Genomic DNA, 27097 nt, shown 5'->3' on the forward strand with positions numbered 1-27097 from the left:
GGACATTACAGCAGTCGTTAATGCAGTGACATGCACATTACGTAGTCCATTAATGTGGTCTCTCTGGGTCTGTCTCTGTAGCTCCAGGACGGACACGCCTGTGGATAAGATGATGAGTTCAGGCACCCTGCGCCCCGACTCCGCCCCTGGAGAGGACGCCCCGTCACCAGGCTCTGCAGAGAGGAACGAGGTAAACACCTGATGAGGAGGATTTAGCATGTCTCTTTTGCTAAATATACACATTTTGGCCTTTTGAACCGGTTCAGACAAACCCTACAGAGTCATCATCCCTACTGATGTGTGATAATTGGTGTTGTGGAGAGAGTTACTTTCTAAGATGGTGGCGTCCCTCACTCTAAATATAGGCCTGAGATTAATCTGTCTGAGAGACTCACTGAGTCATTTGACCGTCTGTGGCTTACAGAGCCTGGGTTACACCCAAGACCTGCTGCCTGCCCTATTCTCTCTCTCTTTCCTCATCCCTCTCTCTCTTTCACTCTGTCTTACAGAGCCTGGGTTACACCCAAGACCTGCTGCCTGCCCTATTCTCTCTCTCTCTCTTCTCCTCATCTCTCTCTCTCTCTCTCTTTCTCTCTCTCTCTCTCTCTCTCTCTCTCTCTCTCTCTCTCTCTCTCTCTCTCTTTCCTCATCCCTCTCTCTCTTTCACTTTGTCTTACAGAGCCTGGGTTACACCCAAGACCTGCTGCCTGCCCTATTCTCTCTCTCTTTCCTCATCCCTCTCTCTTTCACTCTTTTTTACAGAGCCTGGGTTACACCCAAGACCTGCTGCCTGCCCTACTCTCTTTCCTCATCCCTCTCTCTTTCACTCTGTCTTACAGAGCCTGGGTTACACCCAAGACCTGCTGCCTGCCCTATTCTCTCTCTCTTTCCTCATCCCTCTCTCTCTTTCACTCTGTCTTACAGAGCCTGGGTTACACCCAAGACCTGCTGCCTGCCCTATTCTCTCTCTCTTTCCTCATCCCTCTCTCTTTCACTCTGTCTTACAGAGCCTGGGTTACACCCAAGACCTGCTGCCTGCCCTATTCTCTCTCTCTCTTTCCTCATCCCTCTCTCTCTTTCACTCTGTCTTACAGAGCCTGGGTTACACCCAAGACCTGCTGCCTGCCCTATTCTCTCTCTCTTTCCTCATCCCTCTCTCTCTTTCACTCTGTCTTACAGAGCCTGGGTTACACCCAAGACCTGCTGCCTGCCCTATTCTCTCTCTCTCTTTCCTCATCCCTCTCTCTCTTTCACTCTGTCTTACAGAGCCTGGGTTACACCCAAGACCTGCTGCCTGCCCTATTCTCTCTCTCTTTCCTCATCCCTCTCTCTCTCTCTTTCACTCTGTCTTACAGAGCCTGGGTTACACCCAAGACCTGCTGCCTGCCCTATTCTCTCTCTCTTTCCTCATCCCTCTCTCTTTCACTCTGTCTTACAGAGCCTGGGTTACACCCAAGACCTGCTGCCTGCCCTATTCTCTCTCTCTTTCACTCTGTCTTACAGAACAGTACAGCCCAAAGGACACTAGTTGCCTGACTTCCCTCTAATTATGGTCTAGCCTTAGAGGAGAGCAGACTGTTCTCTGCTCTGCCCTGCCACAGCTGTCCTGTCTAGCCTATAGCCAGACTGTTCTCTGCTCTGCCCTGCCACAGCTGTCCTGTCTAGCCTGTAGCCAGACTGTTCTCTGCTCTGCCCTGCCACAGCTGTCCTGTCTAGCCTATAGCCAGACTGTTCTCTGCTCTGCCCTGCCACAGCTGTCCTGTCTAGCCTATAGCCAGACTGTTCTCTGCTCTGCCCTGCCACAGCTGTCCTGTCTAGCCTATAGCCAGACTGTTCTCTGCTCTGCCCTGCCACAGCTGTCCTGTCTAGCCTGTAGCCAGACTGTTCTCTGCTCTGCCCTGCCACAGCTGTCCTGTCTAGCCTATAGCCAGACTGTTCTCTGCTCTGCCCTGCCACAGCTGTCCTGTCTAGCCTATAGCCAGACTGTTCTCTGCTCTGCCCTGCCACAGCTGTCCTGTCTAGCCTATAGCCAGACTGTTCTCTGCTCTGCCCTGCCACAGCTGTCCTGTCTAGCCTATAGCCAGACTGTTCTCTGCTCTGCCCTGCCACAGCTGTCCTGTCTAGCCTATAGCCAGACTGTTCTCTGCACTGCCCTGCCACAGCTGTCCTGTTTAGCCTGTAGCCAGACTGTTCTCTGCTCTGCCCTGCCACAGCTGTCCTGTCTAGCCTATAGCCAGACTGTTCTCTGCTCTGCCCTGCCACAGCTGTCCTGTCTAGCCTATAGCCAGACTGTTCTCTGCTCTGCCCTGCCACAGCTGTCCTGTCTAGCCTATAGCCAGACTGTTCTCTGCTCTGCCCTGCCACAGCTGTCCTGTCTAGCCTATAGCCAGACTGTTCTCTGCTCTGCCCTGCCACAGCTGTCCTGTCTAGCCTATAGCCAGACTGTGAATGTAAAGCTCTGCCCTGCCACAGCTGTCCTGTCTAGCCTATAGCCAGACTGTTCTCTGCTCTGCCCTGCCACAGCTGTCCTGTCTAGCCTATAGCCAGACTGTTCTCTGCTCTGCCCTGCCACAGCTGTCCTGTTTAGCCTGTAGCCAGACTGTTCTCTGCTCTGCCCTGCCACAGCTGTCCTGTTTAGCCTATAGCCAGACTGTTCTCTGCTCTGCCTTGCCACAGCTGTCCAGTCTAGCCTGTAGCCAGACTGTTCTCTGCTCTGCCCTGCCACAGCTGTCCTGTCTAGCCTATAGCCAGACTGTTCTCTGCTCTGCCCTGCCACAGCTGTCCTGTTTAGCCTATAGCCAGACTGTTCTCTGCTCTGCCCTGCCACAGCTGTCCTGTCTAGCCTATAGCCAGACTGTTCTCTGCACTGCCCTGCCACAGCTGTCCTGTTTAGCCTGTAGCCAGACTGTTCTCTGCTCTGCCCTGCCACAGCTGTCCTGTTTAGCCTATAGCCAGACTGTTCTCTGCTCTGCCCTGCCACAGCTGTCCTGTCTAGCCTATAGCCAGACTGTTCTCTGCTCTGCCCTGCCACAGCTGTCCTGTCTAGCCTATAGCCAGACTGTTCTCTGCTCTGCCCTGCCACAGCTGTCCTGTCTAGCCTATAGCCAGACTGTTCTCTGCTCTGCCCTGCCACAGCTGTCCTGTCTAGCCTATAGCCAGACTGTGAATGTAAAGCTCTGCCCTGCCACAGCTGTCCTGTCTAGCCTATAGCCAGACTGTTCTCTGCTCTGCCCTGCCACAGCTGTCCTGTCTAGCCTATAGCCAGACTGTTCTCTGCTCTGCCCTGCCACAGCTGTCCTGTCTAGCCTATAGCCAGACTGTTCTCTGCTCTGCCCTGCCACAGCTGTCCTGTCTAGCCTATAGCCAGACTGTGAATGTAAAGCCCTGCTAAGACTGATAAACAGACCAGTAGCAGGGTGGGACATTAGACTGGTAAACAGACCAGTAGCAGAGTGGGACATTAGACTGATAAACAGACCAGTAGCAGGGTGGGACATTAGACTGGTAAACAGACCAGTAGCAGAGTGGGACATTAGACTGGTAAACAGACCAGTAGCAGAGTGGGACATTAGACTGATAAACAGACCAGTAGCAGAGTGGGACATTAGACTGATAAACAGACCAGTAGCAGAGTGGGACATTAGACTGATAAACAGACCAGTAGCAGAGTGGGACATTAGACTGATAAACAGACCAGTAGCAGAGTGGGACATTAGACTGATAAACAGACCAGTAGCAGAGTGGGACATTAGACTGATAAACAGACCAGTAGCAGAGTGGGACATTAGACTGATAAACAGACCAGTAGCAGAGTGGGACATTAGACTGATAAACAGACCAGTAGCAGAGTGGGACATCTCTGCCTATTACCCCCCCACCTCTCTCTGTCTATACCCCCCGCCTCTCTCTGTCTATTACCCCCACCGCCTCTCTCTGTCTATTACCCCCACCGCCTCTCTCTGTCTATACCCCCCCGCCTCTCTCTGTCTATTTATCCCCCGCCTCAGTCTCTGTTACCCCCCCGCCTCTCTCTGTCTATACCCCCGCCCCCCGCCTCTCTCTGTCTATACCCCCGCCTCTCTCTGTCTATACCCCCGCCTCTCTCTGTCTATATTACCCCCCCGCTCTCTCTGTCTATACCCCCGCCTCTCTCTGTCTATACCCCCCCCCTCTCTGTCTATACCCCCCCCGCCTCTCCCCCGCCTCTCTCTGTCTATACCCCCCCCCGCCTCTACCCCGCCTCTCTCTGTCTATACCCCCGCCTCTCTCTGTCTATACCCCCGCCTCTCTCTGTCTATAACCCCGCCTCTCTCTGTCTATTTATCCCCCGCCTCTCTCTGTCTATTACCCCCCGCCTCTCTTTGTCTATACCCCCCGCCTCTCTTTGTCTATACCCCCGCCTCTCTTTGTCTATACCCCCCCGCCTCTCTCTGTCTATACCCCCGCCTCTCTCTGTCTATACCCCCGCCTCTCTCTGTCTATACCCCCGCCTCTCTCTGTCTATACCCCCCCGCTCTCTCTCTCTCTGTCTATACCCCCACCGCCTCTCTCTGTCTATACCCCCACCGCCTCTCTCTGTCTATACCCCCGCCTCTCTCTGTCTATACCCCCCGCCTCTCTCTGTCTATACCCCCACCGCCTCTCGCTGTCTATACCCCCACCGCCTCTCGCTGTCTATACCCCCTGCCTCTCTCTGTCTATACCCCCACCGCCTCTCTCTGTCTCTACCCCCACCGCCTCTCTCTATCTATTTACCCCACCGCCTCTCTCTATCTATTTACCCCCCGCCTCTCTCTGTCTATACCCCCCCGCCTCTCTCTGTCTATACCGCCTCTCTCTGTCCCCCGCCTCTCTCTGTCTATACCCCCCGCCTCTCTCTGTCTATACCCCCCCCCGCCTCTCTCTGTCTATACCCCCCCGCCTCTCTCTGTCTATACCCCCCCGCCTCTCTCTATCTATACCCCCGCCTCTCTCTGTCTATACCCCCCCGCCTCTCTCTGTCTATACCCCCACCTCTCTCTGTCTATACCCCCCCGCCTCTCTTGTCTATACCCCCCCGCCTCTCTCTGTCTATTACCCCCCCGCCTCTCTCTGTCTATTGCCCCGCCTCTCTCTGTCTATACCCCCGCCTCTCTCTGTCTATACCCCCCCCGCCTCTCTCTGTCTATTACCCCCACCGCCTCTCTCTGTCTATACCCCCACCGCCTCTCTCTGTCTATACCCCCTGCCTCTCTCTGTCTATACCCCCACCGCCTCTCTGTCTATACCCCCTGCCTCTCTCTGTCTATACCCCCTGCCTCTCTCTGTCTATACCCCCCACCGCCTCTCTCTGTCTATACCCCCGCCCCTCTCTGTCTATACCCCCACCGCCTCTCTCTGTCTATACCCCCACCGCCTCTCTCTGTCTATACCCCCTGCCTCTCTCTGTCTATACCCCCTGCCTCTCTCTGTCTATACCCCCTGCCTCTCTCTGTCTATACCCCCGCCTCTCTCTGTCTATACCCCCACCGCCTCTCTCTGTCTATACCCCCTGCCTCTCTCTGTCGATACCCCCTGCCTCTCTCTGTCTATACCCCCACCGCCTCTCTCTATCTATTTACCCCCCCGCCTCTGTCTATAACCCCACCCCCCCGCCTCTGTCTATACCCCCCCGCCTCTCTCTGTCTATACCCCCACCGCCTCTCTCTGTCTATACCCCCACTGCCTCTCTCTGTCTATACCCCCCCGCCTCTCTCTGTCTATTTATCCCCCGCCTCAGTCTATTACCCCCCCGCCTCAGTCTATTACCCCCCCGCCTCTCTCTGTCTATACCCCCCGCCTCTCTCTGTCTATACCCCCCCGCCTCTCTCTGTCTATTTATACCCCCCCGCCTCAGTCTATTACCCCCCCGCCTCAGTCTATTACCCCCCCGCCTCTCTCTGTCTATACCGCCCCCGCCTCTCTCTGTCTATACCCCCCCGCCTCTCTCTGTCTATACCCCCGCCTCTCTCTGTCTATTTATCCCCCGCCTCTGTCTATTACCCCCCCGCCTCTCTCTGTCTATACCCCGCCTCTCTCTGTCTATACCCCCCCGCCTCTCTTTGTCTATACCCCCCGCCTCTCTCTGTCTATACCCCCCCGCCTCTCTCTGTCTATACCCCACCGCCTCTCTCTGTCTATACCCCCACCGCCTCTCTCTGTCTATACCCCCGCCTCTCTCTGTCTATTTATCCCCCGCCTCAGTCTATTACCCCCCCGCCTCTCTCTGTCTATACCCCCCCGCCTCTCTCTGTCTATACCCCCGCTCTCTGTCTATACCCCCCCGCCTCTCTCTGTCTATACCCCCGCCTCTCTCTGTCTATTTATCCCCCGCCTCAGTCTATTACCCCCCCGCCTCTCTCTGTCTATACCCCCGCCTCTCTCTGTCTATACCCCCCCGCCTCTCTCTGTCTATACCCCCGCCTCTCTTTGTCTATACCCCCCGCCTCTCTCTGTCTATACCCCCCCGCCTCTCTCTGTCTATACCCCCCGCCTCTCTCTGTCTATACCCCCCCGCCTCTCTCTGTCTATACCCCCGCCTCTCTCTGTCTATTTATCCCCCGCCTCTGTCTATTACCCCCCCCGCCTCTCTTTGTCTATACCCCCCCGCCTCTCTCTGTCTATACCCCCTGCCTCTCTCTGTCTATACCCCGCCTCTCTCCCCCGCCTCTCTCTGTCTATATCCCCCCGCCTCTCTCTGTCTATACCCCCCCGCCTCTCTTGTCTATACCCCCCCGCCCTCTTTGTCTATACCCCCCCGCCTCTCTCTGTCTATACCCCCCCCCCGCCTCTCTCTGTCTATACCCCCCCCCCCGCCTCTCTCTGTCTATACCCTATACCCCCCCGCCTCTCTCTGTCTATACCCCCGCCTCTCTCTGTCTATACCCCCGCCTCTCTCTGTCTATACCCCCCGCCTCTCTTTGTCTATACCCCCCCGCCTCTCTCTGTCTATACCCCCCCGCCTCTCTCTGTCTATTTACCCCCCCCCCGCCTCTGTCTATTTACCCCCCCCGCCTCTGTCTATTTACCCCCCGCCTCTGTCTATTACCCCCCCGCCTCTCTCTGTCTATACCCCCCGCCTCTCTCTGTCTATTACCCCCACCGCCTCTCTCTGTCTATACCCCCACCGCCTCTCTCTGTCTATACCCCCACCGCCTCTCTCTGTCTATACCCCCCCGCCTCTCTCTGTCTATTACCCCCCCGCCTCTCTCTGTCTATACCCCCACCGCCTCTCTCTGTCTATACCCCCACCGCCTCTCTCTGTCTATACCCCCCCCTCTCTGTCTATACCCCCGCCCTCTCTGTCTATTACCCCCACCGCCTCTCTCTGTCTATTACCCCCACCGCCTCTCTGTCTATACCCCCACCGCCTCTCTGTCTATTACCCCCCGCCTCTCTCTGTCTATACCCCCACCGCCTCTCTCTGTCTATACCCCCCTGCCTCTCTCTGTCTATACCCCCACCGCCTCTCTCTGTCTATACCCCCTGCCTCTCTCTGTCTATACCCCCTGCCTCTCTCTGTCTATACCCCCTGCCTCTCTCTGTCTATACCCCCTGCCTCTCTCTGTCTATACCCCCACCGCCTCTCTCTGTCTATACCCCCTGCCTCTCTCTGTCTATACCCCCTACTGCCTCTCTCTGTCTATACCCCCACCGCCTCTCTCTGTCTATACCCCCACCTCTCTCTCTCTGTCTATACCCCCCCGCCTCTCTCTGTCTATACCCCACCGCCTCTCTCTGTCTATACCCCCACCGCCTCTCTCTGTCTATACCCCCCCGCCTCTCTCTGTCTATACCCCCACCGCCTCTCTCTGTCTATACCCCCACCGCCTCTCTCTGTCTATACCCCCACCGCCTCTCTCCCTCCTCTTGGTTGTGCTGCTAGCTTGTTAAGTTAATGCCCATCTGAAAGCAGAGGTACAGTAGAGGAAGTTAAGACATCATTTTCCTCTCTCTGAAGGGGTGTGCCGTCACTTCCATGTGAAAGGCACTATGTAAGAAGTTGGCTGTACTTCCAACAGTTCAGAATTTGGTTTGTTGTTTAATACATGTGTTTTACCACCTTAGTTGCGTGACTCGACAGAGAAGTTTGAAGAGTTCTACCGCCAGCGTTTGAGAGTCCAGCAGCACCTGGAACAGAAGCAGCAGCAGAGACAACTCTACCAGCAGATGCTGCTGGAGGGAGGGGTACAACACAGTGACCAGCCAGCCCCCGGGACAGACGCCATGCAGCACAGCCTCACTGAGACATTCCTCAACAGGTTAGACGTACACACAGCACAGGACTTCAGTTCCCTCATAGGTCAGGTGTTCATTCACCCACCACAGTTCTGCTTGATAATGTTTTGATGAGTTGATTTCCATTTCGACTCTCCTTGTCTTGGACTGTTCCCTCTGCTACAGACCTCAGATGTTACATTATGTAATGTACTAGTTCTTCCTGCACCTAATGGGTGGAATAAGGGCTTCTCTGTTGTTGAACATTTAGTTTAAATCAAGCACTCCAAAATCAAAAACTACACTTGTCAGACTTAGACGGTGCAGCCTTCCCTGTACAACTCATGGAGAGACACTGACCTTATATCTAAACATCCAGGACAGGCTGCGTTCTGCATGATTTAAAACATATGGGAACATTTTGACTCTACTTAGAAGAACAGAAAGGAAAGAACTAAGAAAGGCCCCAAAGAATTATAATGATGTCATTATGCCCTGCCCTTCTAAATAATGGAGGGGGAGGGTTGGAGGGGGAGGGTTGGAGGGGAAGGGGGAGGGATCAAAAGCTCTTTGTCCAACTGATGCACACCACAGTCTAGAAGGGAGAGTATGGCCTGACCCTATGATGTCATCTCTATAAAATACTATATACAGTATCAGTAGACAGATTCTATTTCCTGTGGTTGATGTCATAGAGCCCCTATCTAGGGTTCTATATCTATGGTAAAAAGCCAATGTTAATGAGAGTCCAGCCTGGAGGATGGTCCCCCGTTGGACTGTTGTATTGTCCTGTTCCACCACATGTTTCCTGCTGCTTAGAGAGAGACTGTCGTGTTCTTCCACTAACAGGGTCTGAAAGGAGAGGTTGGATTATGTGTGTGGGGAAGGTGGTCTCAGGGGTGTTGTTGCAGGTGGTTCTCTATGGGTAGGTGGATATCTATGGATATCTTTGGGTGGTTGTCTATGGGGTGCGTATAATGGAACTTAGTACAGAGCCCCAGATGGGACAGGGAGTGCCTGGGAGTTGGGCTGGGGAGAGATGGGTGGGTGGGGGGTTGCTTGTGGCTTCCTCCACCCCACCTCTCCCCAGCCCAGCTCCCAGGCACTCCCTGCCCCATCTGGGGCTCCATACTAAGTTCCATTACACACCCCATAGACAACTACCCATAGACATCCTACCCATAGACATCCACCTACCCATAGACAACCACCCGCAACAACACCCCTGAGACCACCTTCCCCAAACCAAACTCCACACACACACATACATTAACACTAATGCTCCCCTGTTCTTTATGAAGTGTCTTTAGTACCCTGAGCACCAGCTGCTCCTGTGGTGCCTGGAACCAAACAATCATTATCTAACTATGCTCTCTGTCTGTGTGTCTGGAGCCAGACTCTCATTATCTAACTATGCTCTCTGTCTGTGTGTCTGGAGCCATACTCTCATTATCTAACTATGCTCTCTGTCTGTGTGTCTGGAACCAGCCTGTCATTATCTAACTATGCTCTCTGTCTGTGTGTCTGGAACCAGCCTGTCATTATCTAACTATGCTCTCTGTCTGTGTGTCTGGAGCCAGACTCTAACTATTATCTGTCTGTGTGTCTGGAACCAGCCTGTCATTATCTAACTATGCTCTCCGTCTGTGTGTCTGGAGCCAGACTGTCATTATCTAACTGTGTGTCTGGAGCCAGCCTGTCATTATCTAACTGTGTGTCTGGAGCCAGACTGTCATTATCTAACTAGCCAGCTCATTATCTAACTGTCTGTGTGTCTGGAACCAGCCTGTCATTATCTAACTATGTCTCTGTCATTGTCTAACTGTGTCTGGAGCCAGCCTGTCATTATCTAACTATGCTCTCTGTCTGTGTGTCTGGAGCCAGACTCTCATTATCTAACTGTGTGTCTGGAGCCAGCCTGTCATTATCTAACTATGCTCTCCGTCTGTGTGTCTGGAGCCAGCCTCTCATTATCTAACTGTGTGTCTGGAGCCAGACTGTCATTATCTAACTATGCTCTCTGTCTGTGTGTCTGGAGCCAGACTCTCATTATCTAACTATGCTGTGTGTCTGGAGCCAGCCTGTCATTATCTAACTGTGTGTCTGGAGCCAGCCTGTCATTATCTAACTATGCTCTCCGTCTGTGTGTCTGGAGCCAGTCTGGAGCCAGCCTGTCATTATCTAACTATGTGTGTGTCTGGAGCCAGACTCTCATTATCTAACTGTGTGTCTGGAGCCAGACTGTCATTATCTAACTATGCTCTCTGTCTGTGTGTCTGGAGCCAGACTCTCATTATCTAACTATGCTCTCTGTCTGTGTGTCTGGAGCCAGACTCTCATTATCTAACTATGCTCTCTGTCTGTGTGTCTGGAACCAGCCTGTCATTATCTAACTATGCTCTCTGTCTGTGTGTCTGGAACCAGCCTGTCATTATCTAACTATGCTCTCTGTCTGTGTGTCTGGAGCCAGACTGTCATTATCTAACTATGCTCTCTGTCTGTGTGTCTGGAACCAGCCTGTCATTATCTAACTATGCTCTCTGTCTGTGTGTCTGGAGCCAGACTCTCATTATCTAACTGTGTGTCTGGAGCCAGCCTGTCATTATCTAACTATGCTCTCCGTCTGTGTGTCTGGAGCCAGACTGTCATTATCTAACTGTGTGTCTGGAGCCAGCCTCTCATTATATTATCTAACTGTGTGTCTGGAGCCAGCCTCTCATTATCTAACTGTGTGTCTGGAGCCAGACTGTCATTATCTAACTATGCTCTCTGTCTGTGTGTCTGGAGCCAGACTCTCATTATCTAACTATGCTGTGTGTGGAGCCAGCCTGTCATTATCTAACTGTGTGTCTGGAGCCAGCCTGTCATTATCTAACTATGCTCTCCGTCTGTGTGTCTGGAGCCAGACTCTCATTATCTAACTGTGTGTCTGGAGCCAGACTGTCATTATCTAACTGTGTGTCTGGAGCCAGCCTGTCATTATCTAACTGTGTGTCTGGAGCCAGACTGTCATTATCTAACTATGCTCTCCGTCTGTGTGTCTGGAGCCAGACTCTCATTATCTAACTATGCTCTCCGTCTGTGTGTCTGGAGCCAGACTGTCATTATCTAACTGTGTGTCTGGAGCCAGCCTGTCATTATCTAACTGTGTGTCTGGAGCCAGACTGTCATTATCTAACTATGCTCTCCGTCTGTGTGTCTGGAGCCAGACTGTCATTATCTAACTGTGTGTCTGGAGCCAGCCTGTCATTATCTAACTGTGTGTCTGGAGCCAGACTGTCATTATCTAACTATGCTCTCTGTCTGTGTGTCTGGAACCAGACTGTCATTATCTAACTATGCTCTCTGTCTGTGTGTCTGGAGCCAGACTCTCATTATCTAACTATGCTCTCTGTCTGTGTGTCTGGAGCCAGACTCTCATTATCTAACTATGCTCTCTGTCTGTGTGTCTGGAGCCAGACTCTCATTATCTAACTATGCTCTCTGTCTGTGTGTCTGGAGCCAGACTGTCATTATCTAACTATGCTCTCTGTCTGTGTGTCTGGAGCCAGACTCTCATTATCTAACTATGCTCTCTGCCTGTGTGTCTGGAGCCAGACTCTCATTATCTAACTATGCTCTCTGCCTGTGTGTCTGGAGCCAGACTCATTATCTAACTATGCTCTCTGCCTGTGTGTCTGGAGCCAGACTCTCATTATCTAACTATGCTGACATCAGAGAGTGACATTTACATGAATTACATTAGTAAAGAGACATGACACAAGACCAGCAGAGATTACACCTGTGTGTGTGTGTGTGTGTGTGTGTGTGTGTGTGTGTGTGTGTTTTACCCGGTGTGTTCTGTCTACCCAGGTCTATTCAGAAGCTGGAGGAGTTGAATTTAGGGATGGAGAGTCTAGGGGAGGAGGTCCAGTCTCTGTCCCAGCAGTGTAACGGCACGGGCCCGACCCCAGAGAACAACAACAACGGTGACCCCGCAGGCCTGACCCCTGACCCCACTGTGAACCTGACCCCCGAGCAGGGCCGCCCTCAGGGAGGAGGGGTGGTCAGCAGCACCCCACAACGCACTGCAGGGGGACGGGAGGTGCCCCCACCTAATGAATCCCCCGTGGTCTCCCAGAGGTGAGATACGTGTGTGTGTGTGTGTGTGTGTGTGTGTGTGTGTGTGTGTGTGTGTGTGTGTGTGTGTGTGTGTGTGTGTGTGTGTGTGTGTGTGTGTGTGTGTGTGTGTGTGTGTGTGTGTGTGTGTGTGTGTGTGTGGGGCGGTGGAGTGTGTCTGTGGGTGGGGTGTCTATATGGCGAGTGTGTGTATGCATTGGCTGCATAACGCGTTAGTCCACCCACTGTAAACTCAATCACATTATTATTATAATTCATCTTAACAGAATATAAATTGGCTTGTAAAGTTGTAATAAAACAATGTTCTTATACCAACGACAGGTTTTATTGAAAAGCATAGCACTGCCTGTTGTATCTTGATCTTCATCAAGTCGCCTTCACATTAATTAAACACAATATGTACTATTTGCATATAATTTGTGAACGACCTGTCCTATAGGCTGTTTGTATGAACATTTCAATTAATAAATAACAAAGCACAGCTGTTTTCAAATAAAATCGAGGTCTCTCTAATTTAATTTAGCCTAGGCATGGGCATTTGAAAGAGGCCTAATAAATAACTACTGGGGAGAGGTGTGTGGAGGTGGGTCTGTGTGTTGCACCACAGCAAGGGCTAATAAATAACTACTGGGAGAGGTGTTCTGGTCCCACTCCCACTGCCATTCAGCACCACAGCAGGAGAAAGAGGCCTAATAAATAACTACTGGGGAGAGGTGTTGGAGGAACACCAGGGTCTGCCCCCACTCCCACTGCCATTCAGCACCACAGCAGGGAAAGAGGCCTAATAAATAACTACTGGGGAGAGGTGTTGGAGGAACACCAGCACCACAGCTCTGGCCCACTCCCACTGCCATTCAGCACCACAGCAAGGTGTTGGGGAAAGAGGCCTAATAAATAACAGCACTGGGGAGAGGTGTTGGAGGAACACCAGGGTCTGCCCCACTCCCACTGCCATTCAGCACCACAGCAGGGGAAAGAGGCCTAATAAATAACAACTGGGGAGAGGTGTTGGAGGAACACCAGGGTCTGGCCCACTCCCACTGCCATTCAGCACCACAGCAAGGGAAAGAGGCCTAATAAATAACTACTGGGGAGAGGTGTTGGAGGAACACCAGGGTCTGGCCCACTCCCACTGCCATTCAGCACCACAGCAAGGGAAAGAGGCCTAATAAATAACTACTGGGGAGAGGTGTTGGAGGAACACCAGGGTCTGGCCCACTCCCACTGCCATTCAGCACCACAGCAAGGGAAAGAGGCCTAATAAATAACTACTGGGGAGAGGTGTTGGAGGAACACCAGGGTCTGCCCCACTCCCACTGCCATTCAGCACCACAGCAGGGGAAAGAGGCCTAATAAATAACTACTGGGGAGAGGTGTTGGAGGAACACCAGGGTCTGGCCCACTCCCACTGCCATTCAGCACCACAGCAAGGGAAAGAGGCCTAATAAATAACTACTGGGGAGAGGTGTTGGAGGAACACCAGGGTCTGCCCCACTCCCACTGCCATTCAGCACCACAGCAGGGGAAAGAGGCCTAATAAATAACTACTGGGGAGAGGTGTTGGAGGAACACCAGGGTCTGGCCCACTCCCACTGCCATTCAGCACCACAGCAGGGAAAGAGGCCTAATAAATAACTACTGGGGAGAGGTGTTGGAGGAACACCAGGGTCTGGCCCACTCCCACTGCCATTCAGCACCACAGCAGGGGAAAGAGGCCTAATAAATAACTACTGGGGAGAGGTGTTGGAGGAACACCAGGGTCTGCCCCACTCCCACTGCCATTCAGCACCACAGCAGGGGAAAGAGGCCTAATAAATAACAACTGGGGAGAGGTGTTGGAGGAACACCAGGGTCTGGCCCACTCCCACTGCCATTCAGCACCACAGCAGGGAAAGAGGCCTAATAAATAACTACTGGGGAGAGGTGTTGGAGGAACACCAGGGTCTGGCCCACTCCCACTGCCATTCAGCACCACAGCAGGGGAAAGAGGCCTAATAAATAACTACTGGGGAGAGGTGTTGGAGGAACACCAGGGTCTGGCCCACTCCCACTGCCATTCAGCACCACAGCAGGGGAAAGAGGCCTAATAAATAACTACTGGGGAGAGGTGTTGGAGGAACACCAGGGTCTGGCCCACTCCCACTGCCATTCAGCACCACAGCAGGGGAAAGAGGCCTAATAAATAACTACTGGGGAGAGGTGTTGGAGGAACACCAGGGTCTGCCCCACTCCCACTGCCATTCAGCACCACAGCAGGGGAAAGAGGCCTAATAAATAACTACTGGGGAGAGGTGTTGGAGGAACACCAGGGTCTGGCCCACTCCCACTGCCATTCAGCACCACAGCAGGGGAAAGAGGCCTAATAAATAACAACTGGGGAGAGGTGTTGGAGGAACACCAGGGTCTGCCCCACTCCCACTGCCATTCAGCACCACAGCAGGGGAAAGAGGCCTAATAAATAACTACTGGGGAGAGGTGTTGGAGGAACACCAGGGTCTGCCCCACTCCCACTGCCATTCAGCACCACAGCAGGGGAAAGAGGCCTAATAAATAACTACTGGGGAGAGGTGTTGGAGGAACACCAGGGTCTGGAGGCCCCACTCCCACTGCCATTCAGCACCACAGCAGGGGAAAGAGGCCTAATAAATAACTACTGGGGAGAGGTGTTGGAGGAACACCAGGGTCTGCCCCACTCCCACTGCCATTCAGCACCACAGCAGGGGAAAGAGGCCTAATAAATAACTACTGGGGAGAGGTGTTGGAGGAACACCAGGGTCTGCCCCACTCCCACTGCCATTCAGCACCACAGCAGGGAAAGAGGCCTAATAAATAACTACTGGGGAGAGGTGTTGGAGGAACACCAGGGTCTGGCCCACTCCCACTGCCATTCAGCACCACAGCAGGGGAAAGAGGCCTAATAAATAACTACTGGGGAGAGGTGTTGGAGGAACACCAGGGTCTGCCCCACTCCCACTGCCATTCAGCACCACAGCAGGGGAAAGAGGCCTAATAAATAACTACTGGGGAGAGGTGTTGGAGGAACACCAGGGTCTGCCCCACTCCCACTGCCATTCAGCACCACAGCAGGGGAAAGAGGCCTAATAAATAACTACTGGGGAGAGGTGTTGGAGGAACACCAGGGTCTGCCCCACTCCCACTGCCATTCAGCACCACAGCAGGGGAAAGAGGCCTAATAAATAACTACTGGGGAGAGGTGTTGGAGGAACACCAGGGTCTGCCCCACTCCCACTGCCATTCAGCACCACAGCAGGGGAAAGAGGCCTAATAAATAACTACTGGGGAGAGGTGTTGGAGGAACACCAGGGTCTGCCCCACTCCCACTGCCATTCAGCACCACAGCAGGGGAAAGAGGCCTAATAAATAACTACTGGGGAGAGGTGTTGGAGGAACACCAGGGTCTGCCCCACTCCCACTGCCATTCAGCACCACAGCAGGGGAAAGAGGCCTAATAAATAACTACTGGGGAGAGGTGTTGGAGGAACACCAGGGTCTGCCCCACTCCCACTGCCATTCAGCACCACAGCAGGGGAAAGAGGCCTAATAAATAACTACTGGGAGAGGTGTTGGAGGAACACCAGGGTCTGGCCCACTCCCACTGCCATTCAGCACCACAGCAGGGGAAAGAGGCCTAATAAATAACTACTGGGGAGAGGTGTTGGAGGAACACCAGGGTCTGGCCCACTCCCACTGCCATTCAGCACCACAGCAGGGGAAAGAGGCCTAATAAATAACTACTGGGGAGAGGTGTTGGAGGAACACCAGGGTCTGGCCCACTCCCACTGCCATTCAGCACCACAGCAGGGGAAAGAGGCCTAATAAATAACTACTGGGGAGAGGTGTTGGAGGAACACCAGGGTCTGGCCCACTCCCACTGCCATTCAGCACCACAGCAGGGGGAAAGAGGCCTAATAAATAACTACTGGGGAGAGGTGTTGGAGGAACACCAGGGTCTGCCCCACTCCCACTGCCATTCAGCACCACAGCAGGGGAAAGAGGCCTAATAAATAACTACTGGGAGAGGTGTTGGAGGAACACCAGGGTCTGCCCACTCCCACTGCCATTCAGCACCACAGCAGGGGAAAGAGGCCTAATAAATAACAACTGAGGAGAGGTGTTGGAGGAACACCAGGGTCTGCCCCACTCCCACTGCCATTCAGCACCACAGCAGGGAAAGAGGCCTAATAAATAACTACTGGGGAGAGGTGTTGGAGGAACACCAGGGTCTGCCCCACTCCCACTGCCATTCAGCACCACAGCAGGGGAAAGAGGCCTAATAAATAACAACTGGGAGAGGTGTTGGAGGAACACCAGGGTCTGGCCCACTCCCACTGCCATTCAGCACCACAGCAGGGGAAAGAGGCCTAATAAATAACTACTGGGGAGAGGTGTTGGAGGAACACCAGGGTCTGGCCCACTCCCACTGCCATTCAGCACCACAGCAAGGGAAAGAGGCCTAATAAATAACAACTGGGGAGAGGTGTTGGAGGAACACCAGGGTCTGGCCCACTCCCACTGCCATTCAGCACCACAGCAAGGGAAAGAGGCCTAATAAATAACTACTGGGGAGAGGTGTTGGAGGAACACCAGGGTCTGGCCCACTCCCACTGCCATTCAGCACCACAGCAAGGGAAAGAGGCCTAATAAATAACTACTGGGGAGAGGTGTTGGAGGAACACCAGGGTCTGGCCCACTCCCACTGCCATTCAGCACCACAGCAAGGGAAAGAGGCCTAATAAATAACTACTGGGGAGAGGTGTTGGAGGAACACCAGGGTCTGGCCCACTCCCACTGCCATTCAGCACCACAGCAGGGAAAGAGGCCTAATAAATAACTACTGGGGAGAGGTGTTGGAGGAACACCAGGGTCTGGCCCACTCCCACTGCCATTCAGCACCACAGCAAGGGAAAGAGGCCTAATAAATAACTACTGGGGAGAGGTGTTGGAGGAACACCAGGGTCTGCCCACTCCCACTGCCATTCAGCACCACAGCAGGAGAAAGAGGCCTAATAAATAACAACTGGGGAGAGGTGTTGGAGGAACACCAGGGTCTGGCCCCACTCCCACTGCCATTCAGCACCACAGCAGGGAAAGAGGCCTAATAAATAACTACTGGGGAGAGGTGTTGGAGGAACACCAGGGTCTGGCCCACTCCCACTGCCATTCAGCACCACAGCAAGGGAAAGAGGCCTAATAAATAACTACTGGGGAGAGGTGTTGGAGGAACACCAGGGTCTGGCCCACTCCCACTGCCATTCAGCACCACAGCAAGGGAAAGAGGCCTAATAAATAACTACTGGGGAGAGGTGTTGGAGGAACACCAGGGTCTGCCCCACTCCCACTGCCATTCAGCACCACAGCAGGGGAAAGAGGCCTAATAAATAACTACTGGGGAGAGGTGTTGGAGGAACACCAGGGTCTGGCCCACTCCCACTGCCATTCAGCACCACAGCAGGGAAAGAGGCCTAATAAATAACTACTGGGGAGAGGTGTTGGAGGAACACCAGGGTCTGGCCCACTCCCACTGCCATTCAGCACCACAGCAAGGGAAAGAGGCCTAATAAATAACAACTGGGGAGAGGTGTTGGAGGAACACCAGGGTCTGCCCCACTCCCACTGCCATTCAGCACCACAGCAGGGGAAAGAGGCCTAATAAATAACTACTGGGGAGAGGTGTTGGAGGAACACCAGGGTCTGCCCCACTCCCACTGCCATTCAGCACCACAGCAGGGGAAAGAGGCCTAATAAATAACTACTGGGGAGAGGTGTTGGAGGAACACCAGGGTCTGGCCCACTCCCACTGCCATTCAGCACCACAGCAGGGAAAGAGGCCTAATAAATAACTACTGGGGAGAGGTGTTGGAGGAACACCAGGGTCTGGCCCACTCCCACTGCCATTCAGCACCACAGCAGGGGAAAGAGGCCTAATAAATAACTACTGGGGAGAGGTGTTGGAGGAACACCAGGGTCTGCCCACTCCCACTGCCATTCAGCACCACAGCAGGGGAAAGAGGCCTAATAAATAACTACTGGGGAGAGGTGTTGGAGGAACACCAGGGTCTGGCCCACTCCCACTGCCATTCAGCACCACAGCAGGGGAAAGAGGCCTAATAAATAACAACTGGGGAGAGGTGTTGGAGGAACACCAGGGTCTGCCCACTCCCACTGCCATTCAGCACCACAGCAGGAGAAAGAGGCCTAATAAATAACTACTGGGGAGAGGTGTTGGAGGAACACCAGGGTCTGCCCCACTCCCACTGCCATTCAGCACCACAGCAGGGGAAAGAGGCCTAATAAATAACAACTGGGGAGAGGTGTTGGAGGAACACCAGGGTCTGGCCCACTCCCACTGCCATGCAGCACCACAGCAGGGGAAAGAGGCCTAATAAATAACTACTGGGGAGAGGTGTTGGAGGAACACCAGGGTCTGCCCCACTCCCACTGCCATTCAGCACCACAGCAGGGGAAAGAGGCCTAATAAATAACTACTGGGGAGAGGTGTTGGAGGAACACCAGGGCCGGTCTGGCCCACTCCCACTGCCATTCAGCACCACAGCAGGGGAAAGAGGCCTAATAAATAACTACTGGGGAGAGGTGTTGGAGGAACACCAGGGTCTGCCCCACTCCCACTGCCATGCAGCACCACAGCAGGGGAAAGAGGCCTAATAAATAACTACTGGGGAGAGGTGTTGGAGGAACACCAGGGTCTGCCCCACTCCCACTGCCATTCAGCACCACAGCAGGGGAAAGAGGCCTAATAAATAACTACTGGGGAGAGGTGTTGGAGGAACACCAGGGTCTGGCCCACTCCCACTGCCATTCAGCACCACAGCAGGGGAAAGAGGCCTAATAAATAACTACTGGGGAGAGGTGTTGGAGGAACACCAAATCAAATCAAATCAAATTTATTTATATAGCCCTTCGTACATCAGCTGATATCTCAAAGTGCTGTACAGAAACCCAGCCTAAAACCCCAAACAGCAAACAATGAAGGTGTAAAAGCACGGTGGCTAGGAAAAACTCCCTAGAAAGGCCAAAACCTAGGAAGAAACCTAGAGGAACCGGGCTATGTGGGGTGGCCAGTCCTCTTCTGGCTGTGCCGGGTAGAGATTATAACAGAACGTGGCCAAGATGTTCAAATGTTCATAAATGACCCAGCATGGTTGAATAATAGTAAGGCAGAACAGTTGAAACTGGAGCAGCAGCAGTCAGGTGGAATGGGGACAGCAAGGAGCCATCATGTCAGGTAGTCCTGGGGCACTGTCCTAGGGCTCAGGTCCTCCGAGAGAGAGAGAAAGAAAGAGAGAATTAGAGAGAGCATATGTGGGGTGGCCAGTCCTCTTTTGGCTGTGCCGGGTGGAGATTATAACAGAACGTGGCCAAGATGTTCAAATGTTCATAAATGACCCAGCATGGTTGAATAATAGTAAGGCAGAACAGTTGAAACTGGAGCAGGAGCATGGCCAGGTGGACTGGGGACAGCAAGGAGTCCTCATGTCAGGTAGTCCTGGGACATGGTCCTAGGGCCCAGGCCAGTTGAAACTGGAGCAGCAGCATGGCCAGGTGGACTGGGGACAGCAAGGAGTCATCATGTCAGGTAGTCCTGGGGCATGGTCCTAGGGCTCAGGTCCTCCGAGAGAGAGAAAGAAAGAGAGAAGGAGAGAATTAGAGAACGCACACTTAGATTCACACAGGACACCGAATAGGACAGGAGAAGTACTCCAGATATAACAAACTGACCCTAGCCCCCGACACATAAACTACTGCAGCATAAATACTGGAGGCTGAGACAGGAGGGGTCAGGAGACACTGTGGCCCCATCCGAGGACACCCCGGACAGGGCCAAACAGGAAGGATATAACCCCACCCACTTTGCCAAAGCACAGCCCCCACACCACTAGAGGGATATCTTCAACCACCAACTCACCATCCTGAGACAAGGCCGAGTATAGCCCACAAAGATCTCCGCCACGGTACAACCCAAGGGGGGCAACCCAGACAGGCCGACCACAACAGTGAATCAACCCACCCAGGTGACGCCCCCCCCAGGGACGGCACGAGAGAGCCCCAGCAAGCCAGTGACTCAGCCCCGTAACAGGGTTAGAGGCAGAGAATCCCAGTGGAAAGAGGGGAACCGGCCAGGCAGAGACAGCAAGGGCGGTTCGTTGCTCCAGAGCCTTTCCGTTCACCTTCCCACTCCTGGGCCAGACTACACTCAATCATATGACCCACTGAAGAGATGAGTCTTCAGTAAAGACTTAAAGGTTGAGACCGAGTTTGCGTCTCTGACATGGGTAGGCAGACCGTTCCATAAAAATGGAGCTCTATAGGAGAAAGCCCTGCCTCCAGCTGTTTGCTTAGAAATTCTAGGGACAATTAGGAGGCCTGCGTCTTGTGACCGTAGCGTACGTGTAGGTATGTACGGCAGGACCAAATCAGAGAGGTAGGTAGGAGCAAGCCCATGTAATGCTTTGTAGGTTAGCAGTAAAACCTTGAAATCAGCCCTTGCTTTGACAGGAAGCCAGTGTAGAGAGGCTAGCACTGGAGTAATATGATCAAATTTTTTGGTTCTAGTCAGGATTCTAGCAGCCGTATTTAGCACTAACTGAAGTTTATTTAGTGCTTTATCCGGGTAGCCGGAAAATAGAGCATTGCAGTAGTCTAACCTAGAAGTGACAAAAGCATGGATTAATTTTTCTGCATCATTTTTGGACAGAAAGTTTCTGATTTTTGCAATGTTACGTAGATGGAAAAAAGCTGTCCTCGAAATGGTCTTGATATGTTCTTCAAAAGAGAGATCAGGGTCCAGAGTAACGCCGAGGTCCTTCACAGTTTTATTTGAGACGACTGTACAACCATTAAGATTAATTGTCAGATTCAACAGAAGATCTCTTTGTTTCTTGGGACCTAGAACAAGCATCTCTGTTTTGTCCGAGTTTAATAGTAGAAAGTTTGCAGCCATCCACTTCCTTATGTCTGAAACACATGCTTTTAGCGAGGGCAATTTTGGGGCTTCACCATGTTTCATTGAAATGTACAGCTGTGTGTCATCCCATAGCAGTGAAAGTTTACATTATGTTTTCGAATAACATCCCCAAGAGGTAAAATATATAGTGAAAACAATAGTGGTCCTAAAACAGAACCTTGAGGAACACCGAAATGTACAGTTGATTTGTCAGAGGACAAACCATTCACAGAGACAAACTGATATCTTTCCGACAGATAAGACCTAAACCAGGCCAGAACATGTCCGTGTAGACCAATTTGGGTTTCCAATCTCTCCAAAAGAATGTGGTGATCGATGGTATCAAAAGCAGCACTAAGGTCTAGGAGCACGAGGACAGATGCAGAGCCTCGGTCCGATGCCATTAAAATGTCATTTACCACCTTCACAAGTGCCGTCTCAGTGCTATGATGGGGTCTAAAACCAGACTGAAGCATTTCGTATACATTGTTTGTCTTCAGGAAGGCAGTGAGTTGCTGCGCAACAGCCTTCTCTAAAATCTTTGAGAGGAATGGAAGATTCGATATAGGCCGATAGTTTTTATATTTTCTGGGTCAAGGTTTGGCTTTTTCAAGAGAGGCTTTATTACTGCCACTTTTAGTGAGTTTGGTACACATCCAGTGGATAGAGAGCCGTTTATTATGTTCAACATAGGAGGGCCAAGCACAGGAAGCAGCTCTTTCAGTAGTTTAGTTGGAATAGGGTCCAGTATACAGCTTGAAGGTTTAGAGGCCATGATTATTTTCATCATTGTGTCAAGAGATATAGTACTAAAACACTTGAGCGTCTCTCTTGATCCTAGGTCCTGGCAGAGTTGTGCAGACTCAGGACAACTGAGGTTTGGAGGAATACGCAGGTTTAAAGAGGAGTCCGTAATTTGCTTTCTAATAATCATAATCTTTTCCTCAAAGAAGTTCATGAATTTATCACTGCTAAAGTGAAAGTCATCCTCTCTTGGGGAATGCTGCTTTTAGTTAGCTTTGCCACAGTATCAAAAAGGAATTTCGGATTGTTCTTATTTTCCTCAATTAAGTTAGAAAAATAGGACGATCGAGCAGCAGTAAGGGCTCTTCGGTACTGCAGGGTACCGTCCTTCCAAGCTAGTCGGAAGACTTCCAGTTTGGTGTGGCGCCATTTCCGTTCCAATTTTCTGGAAGCTTGCTTCAGAGCTCGGGTATTTTCTGTGTACCAGGGAGCTAGTTTCTTATGAGACATTTTTTTAGTTTTTAGGGGTGCAACTGCATCTAGGGTATTGCGCAAGGTTAAATTGAGATCCTCAGTTAGGTGGTTAACGGATTTTTGTCCTCTGGCGTCCTTGGGTAGGCAGAGGGAGTCTGGAAGGGCATCAAGGAATCTTTGTGTTGTCTGTGAATTTATAGCACGACTTTTGATGTTCCTTGGTTGGGGTCTGAGCAGATTATTTGTTGCAATTGCAAACGTAATAAAATGGTGGTCCGATAGTCCAGGATTATGAGGAAAAACATTAAGATCCACAACATTTATTCCATGGGACAAAACTAGGTCCAGCGTATGACTGTGACAGTGAGTGGGTCCAGAGACATGTTGGACAAAACCCACTGAGTCGATGATGGCTCCAAAAGCCTTTTGGAGTGGGTCTGTGGACTTTTCCATGTGAATATTAAAGTCACCAAAGATTAGAATATTATCTGCAATGACTACAAGGTCTGATAGGAATTCAGGGAACTCAGTGAGAAACGCTGTATATGGCCCAGGAGGCCTGTAAACAGTAGCTATAAAAAGTGATTGGGTCACCAGGGTCTGCCCCACTCCCACTGCCATTCAGCACCACAGCAGGGGAAAGAGGCCTAATAAATAACTACTGGGGAGAGGTGTTGGAGGAACACCAGGGTCTGCCCCACTCCCACTGCCATTCAGCACCACAGCAGGGGAAAGAGGCCTAATAAATAACAACTGAGGAGAGGTGTTGGAGGAACACCAGGGTCTGCCCCACTCCCACTGCCATTCAGCACCACAGCAGGGGAAAGAGGCCTAATAAATAACTACTGGGGAGAGGTGTTGGAGGAACACCAGGGTCTGTCCCACTCCCACTGCCATTCAGCACCACAGCAGGGGAAAGAGGCCTAATAAATAACTACTGGGGAGAGGTGTTGGAGGGACACCAGGGGTCTGGCCCACTCCCACTGCCATTCAGCACCACAGCAGGGGAAAGAGGCCTAATAAATAACTACTGGGGAGAGGTGTTGGAGGAACACCAGGGTCTGGCCCACTCCCACTGCCATTCAGCACCACAGCAGGAGAAAGAGGCCTAATAAATAACAACTGGGGAGAGGTGTTGGAGGAACATCGTTACTCTAGTCTATCAATCCATTCCAGGTCGTTCTACTATACATGACAGAGGGGTGGCAGCAGAAGTGCTAGGACAGGCCTGACCAACACAATAATATGCCTCTAACTTAGTTGGGTGTGCGTGCGGTGGACCTTGGCCCGCTGCTGTTGGAAAGTAAAACTTGTCCAACTCCTTGGAGCAGCTTGATGCACATCAACCTCGTCACTTTGTCCTCAAGAAGGCGGCCATCTTGAGGCCATCTTTACTCTGTTTTTGGAGAAAGAAGCCCCTCTCTGCGGGAACACGAACTGGGGATAATCTACACAATCTTCGTAAAGTTTGCCCAGTCGAGGGACACTTAGCTGAAGTCTCTTATGAGGACCTTGTGTCTTTTAAAGTGAGTAACAAAAGAAACACACGCCTACACTGTCCCAGCAGCTTCAGGATTTAAACATTTGTATTGTTCTCCAATGACGGCCTACCAGAAAACAGTGATTAACTGCCTTGTTCAGAGGCAGAACGACAGATCAGGGACTCAATCCAGCAACCTTTCGGTTACCTGCCTCCCACTGATTTATTATCCTATGAAGTATATTTGCCTTTGAATTTGGAGTACATCCACCGGTATTGAATGAAAACATTATTTTGTAATGGCCGGCAACAAGTTCTACACTTATCAGCCAAAGGCAGGCATTTGCCTGCTCACGAAAAAACCCTGGTACAGGGTATGCACAGAGCAATATACTCATGCTATATCTGTGTGTGTTCTAGTCCCCAGAAAGTAGCTGGACAGACCTCTGGATTAGATGACTCGCCAGGAGCCCTCACCCGGAGTAAAGAGGTAGGTTCTCTTTCTCTCACATACAGTCTCTGTCTACACTCCCACTGTAGGCTTAGCAGGACATGAATCCTGTATCCACTATGATGTCATGCACAGTAACCCTGGATTATACCCTGTGAGGAGTGGAGATTTAATCCATTAGATTCCAGTTAAATCAGCAGTGATAAAGGCTGTTGGCTCTATTTCAGAATCATGAATAGCATAAGGCATAGAAGATCAGATTATACTGGTAATTACAGTGCCTTCAGAAAGTATTCACACCCCTGGACTTTTTCCACGTTTGGTTGTTACAGCCTGAATTTAACATGGATTAAATGTAGATTGTTTTGGTTCACTGGTTTACACACAATACCCCAAAAAGTCAGTGGAATTATGTTTTTACATTTTTTTAAATAAATTGTTTACAAATGAAAATCTTAATTGTCTTGAGTCTAAGTATTCAACCCCTTTGTTATGGCAAGCATAAATAAATTCAGGAGTAACAATTTGATCAACATGATTTTTAAATGACTACCTCATCGCTGTACCCCACACACATAATTATCTGTAAGGTCCCTGAGTTGAGCAGTGAATTTCAAACACAGATTCAACCACAAAGACCAGGGAGGTTTTCCAATGCTTCACAAGGAAGGGCACCTATTGGTAGATGGGTTAAAAAAAAAAAAAATACAGACATCGAATATCCGTTTGAGGTTACTGTTACGGGAATTTCATAATTCCTATGTGTGTTCATTAACCAATTCAATTTGAAATCACTCTGTTTCTAAAGATTTGTAAGATCCTTATTTGCATAAAATAGACAAGAGACCAGTCTTATTAAAATTAGATAATAGTATTTATTCTCGGAGCGCGCTCCCATGGAACCATGTACAACAGTTTATATACAAAATATGACGTCATTGGTTATAGAATGAATCTCCTCCTCTCGACCAAGACAAAGCAGGTTCAAAAGTTTATTCCAACCCACTAGCGCACACTCCAAACACACACGATATATCAAGATTATCTTCTGAAGTCTCATCACTATTTAGCAGACAGTTCCAGATAACGGAAAACCTAGGGATGCTCTCGCTGTCTTATCTAAACGCCCCAGTTAAAGTTGAGTCGGTTCAGACATAGGTTAATGATCCTTTCTGCTTACTTAAAACACACAACCCATTTCCTCCCCAACCTAGTTGGAATGGTGTTTATTATGTTTAATTACTCCTTGTTCATGCTACATAATCTCTTATGAATTAACATTATTAATCAGATCTAATAAAACAGGGTAGAGTTTAATTATAGTTCTATTTAAATATAGATATTGTTTATTCATAAAATTCCTATCAGTTACATTACAGCCTTATTCTAAAATGGATTAAATAAAACTATTTCCTCAGCATTCTACAAACAATACCCCATAATAACACAAAGCGAAAACAGGTTTAGAAATCTTTGCAAATTTATTCAAATAAAAAAACACCTTATTTACATAAGTATTCAGACGCTTTGCTATGAGACTGAGCTCAGGTGCATCCTGTTTCCATTGATCATCCTTGATTTTTCTGCAACTTGGAGTCCACCTGTGGTAAATTTAAATTGATTGGACATGATTTAGAAAGGAACCTATCAGGGCCTCCCGGGTGGCGCAGTGGTTAAGGGCGCTGTACTGCAGCGCCAGCTGTGCCATCAGAGTCCCTGGGTTTGCGCCCAGGCTCTGTCGTAACCGGCCGCCACCGGGAGGTCCGTGGGGCGACGCACAATTGGCCTAGCGTCGCCCGGGTTAGGGAGGGCTTGGTCGGTAGGGGTGTCCTTGTCTCATCGCGCACCAGCGACTCCTGTGGCGGGCTGGGCTCAGTGCGCGCTAGCCACGGTGGCCAGGTGCACGGTGTTTCCTCCGGCGCATTGGTGCGGCTGGCTTCCGGGTTGGATGCGCACTGTGTTAAGAAGCAGTGCGGCTTGGTTGGGTTGTAGCCCGTACGGGAGTTGTAGCGATGAGACAAGATAGTAGCTACTACAACAATTGGATACCACGAAATTGGGGAGAAAAGGGGAGAAGGGCCTTGGTCTGGAAGGTGGCCAAGGACCAGATGGTCACACTGACAGAGCTCTAGAGTTCCTCTGTGGAGATGGGAGAACCTTCCAGAAGGAAAACCATCTCTGCAGCTCTCTACCATAAAGGCCTCCTCAGGATTGAGGAAAAGATGAACGGAGCAAAGTACAGGGATCCTTGATGAAAACCTGCTCCAGAGCTCTCAGGACCTCAGACTGGGGGCGAAGGTTAACCTAACAGGACGACAACCCTATGCAAACAGCCAAGACAACGCAGAAGTGGCTTCGGGACAAGTCTCTGAATGTCCTTGAGTGGCTCAGCCAGAGCCCGGACTTGAACCCGATCTAACATCTCTGGAGAGACCTGAAAATAGCTGTGCTGCGACACTCTCCATCCAACCTGACAGAGCTTGAGAGGATCTGCAGAGAAGAATGGGAGAAACTCCCCAAATACAGGTGTGCCAAGCTTGTAACGTCAAACCCAAGAAGACCCAAGGCTGTAATCGCTGCCAAAAGGTGCTTCAAAAAAGTACTGAGTAAA

The 27097-nt window shown here is 51.2% G+C and overlaps 1 protein-coding gene and 1 long non-coding RNA gene across 2 annotated transcripts in view; both read left to right on the plus strand.

Moving 5' to 3' along the window:
- LOC118376439 (WD repeat-containing protein 47-like) overlaps nt 1-27097 on the plus strand; it is a 44423-nt gene that overhangs the window by 10043 nt on the left and 7283 nt on the right. Inside the window, exons 8-11 of the mRNA XM_052476346.1 lie at nt 82-190; nt 8086-8279; nt 12088-12346; nt 19305-19320. Of these exons, the coding sequence (XP_052332306.1) occupies nt 82-190; nt 8086-8279; nt 12088-12346; nt 19305-19320 (578 nt within the window). The remainder of the gene's footprint in view (nt 1-81; nt 191-8085; nt 8280-12087; nt 12347-19304; nt 19321-27097) is intronic.
- Nucleotides 13035-13968, plus strand: LOC127910975 (uncharacterized). The gene is made up of 3 exons (XR_008077091.1): nt 13035-13067; nt 13268-13635; nt 13728-13968. It is a non-coding gene; the product is annotated as an uncharacterized LOC127910975 (long non-coding RNA).

This window comes from Oncorhynchus keta, chromosome 23 (genome assembly GCF_023373465.1).
Source record: "Oncorhynchus keta strain PuntledgeMale-10-30-2019 chromosome 23, Oket_V2, whole genome shotgun sequence".
NCBI classification, from domain to species: Eukaryota; Metazoa; Chordata; class Actinopteri; order Salmoniformes; family Salmonidae; genus Oncorhynchus; species Oncorhynchus keta.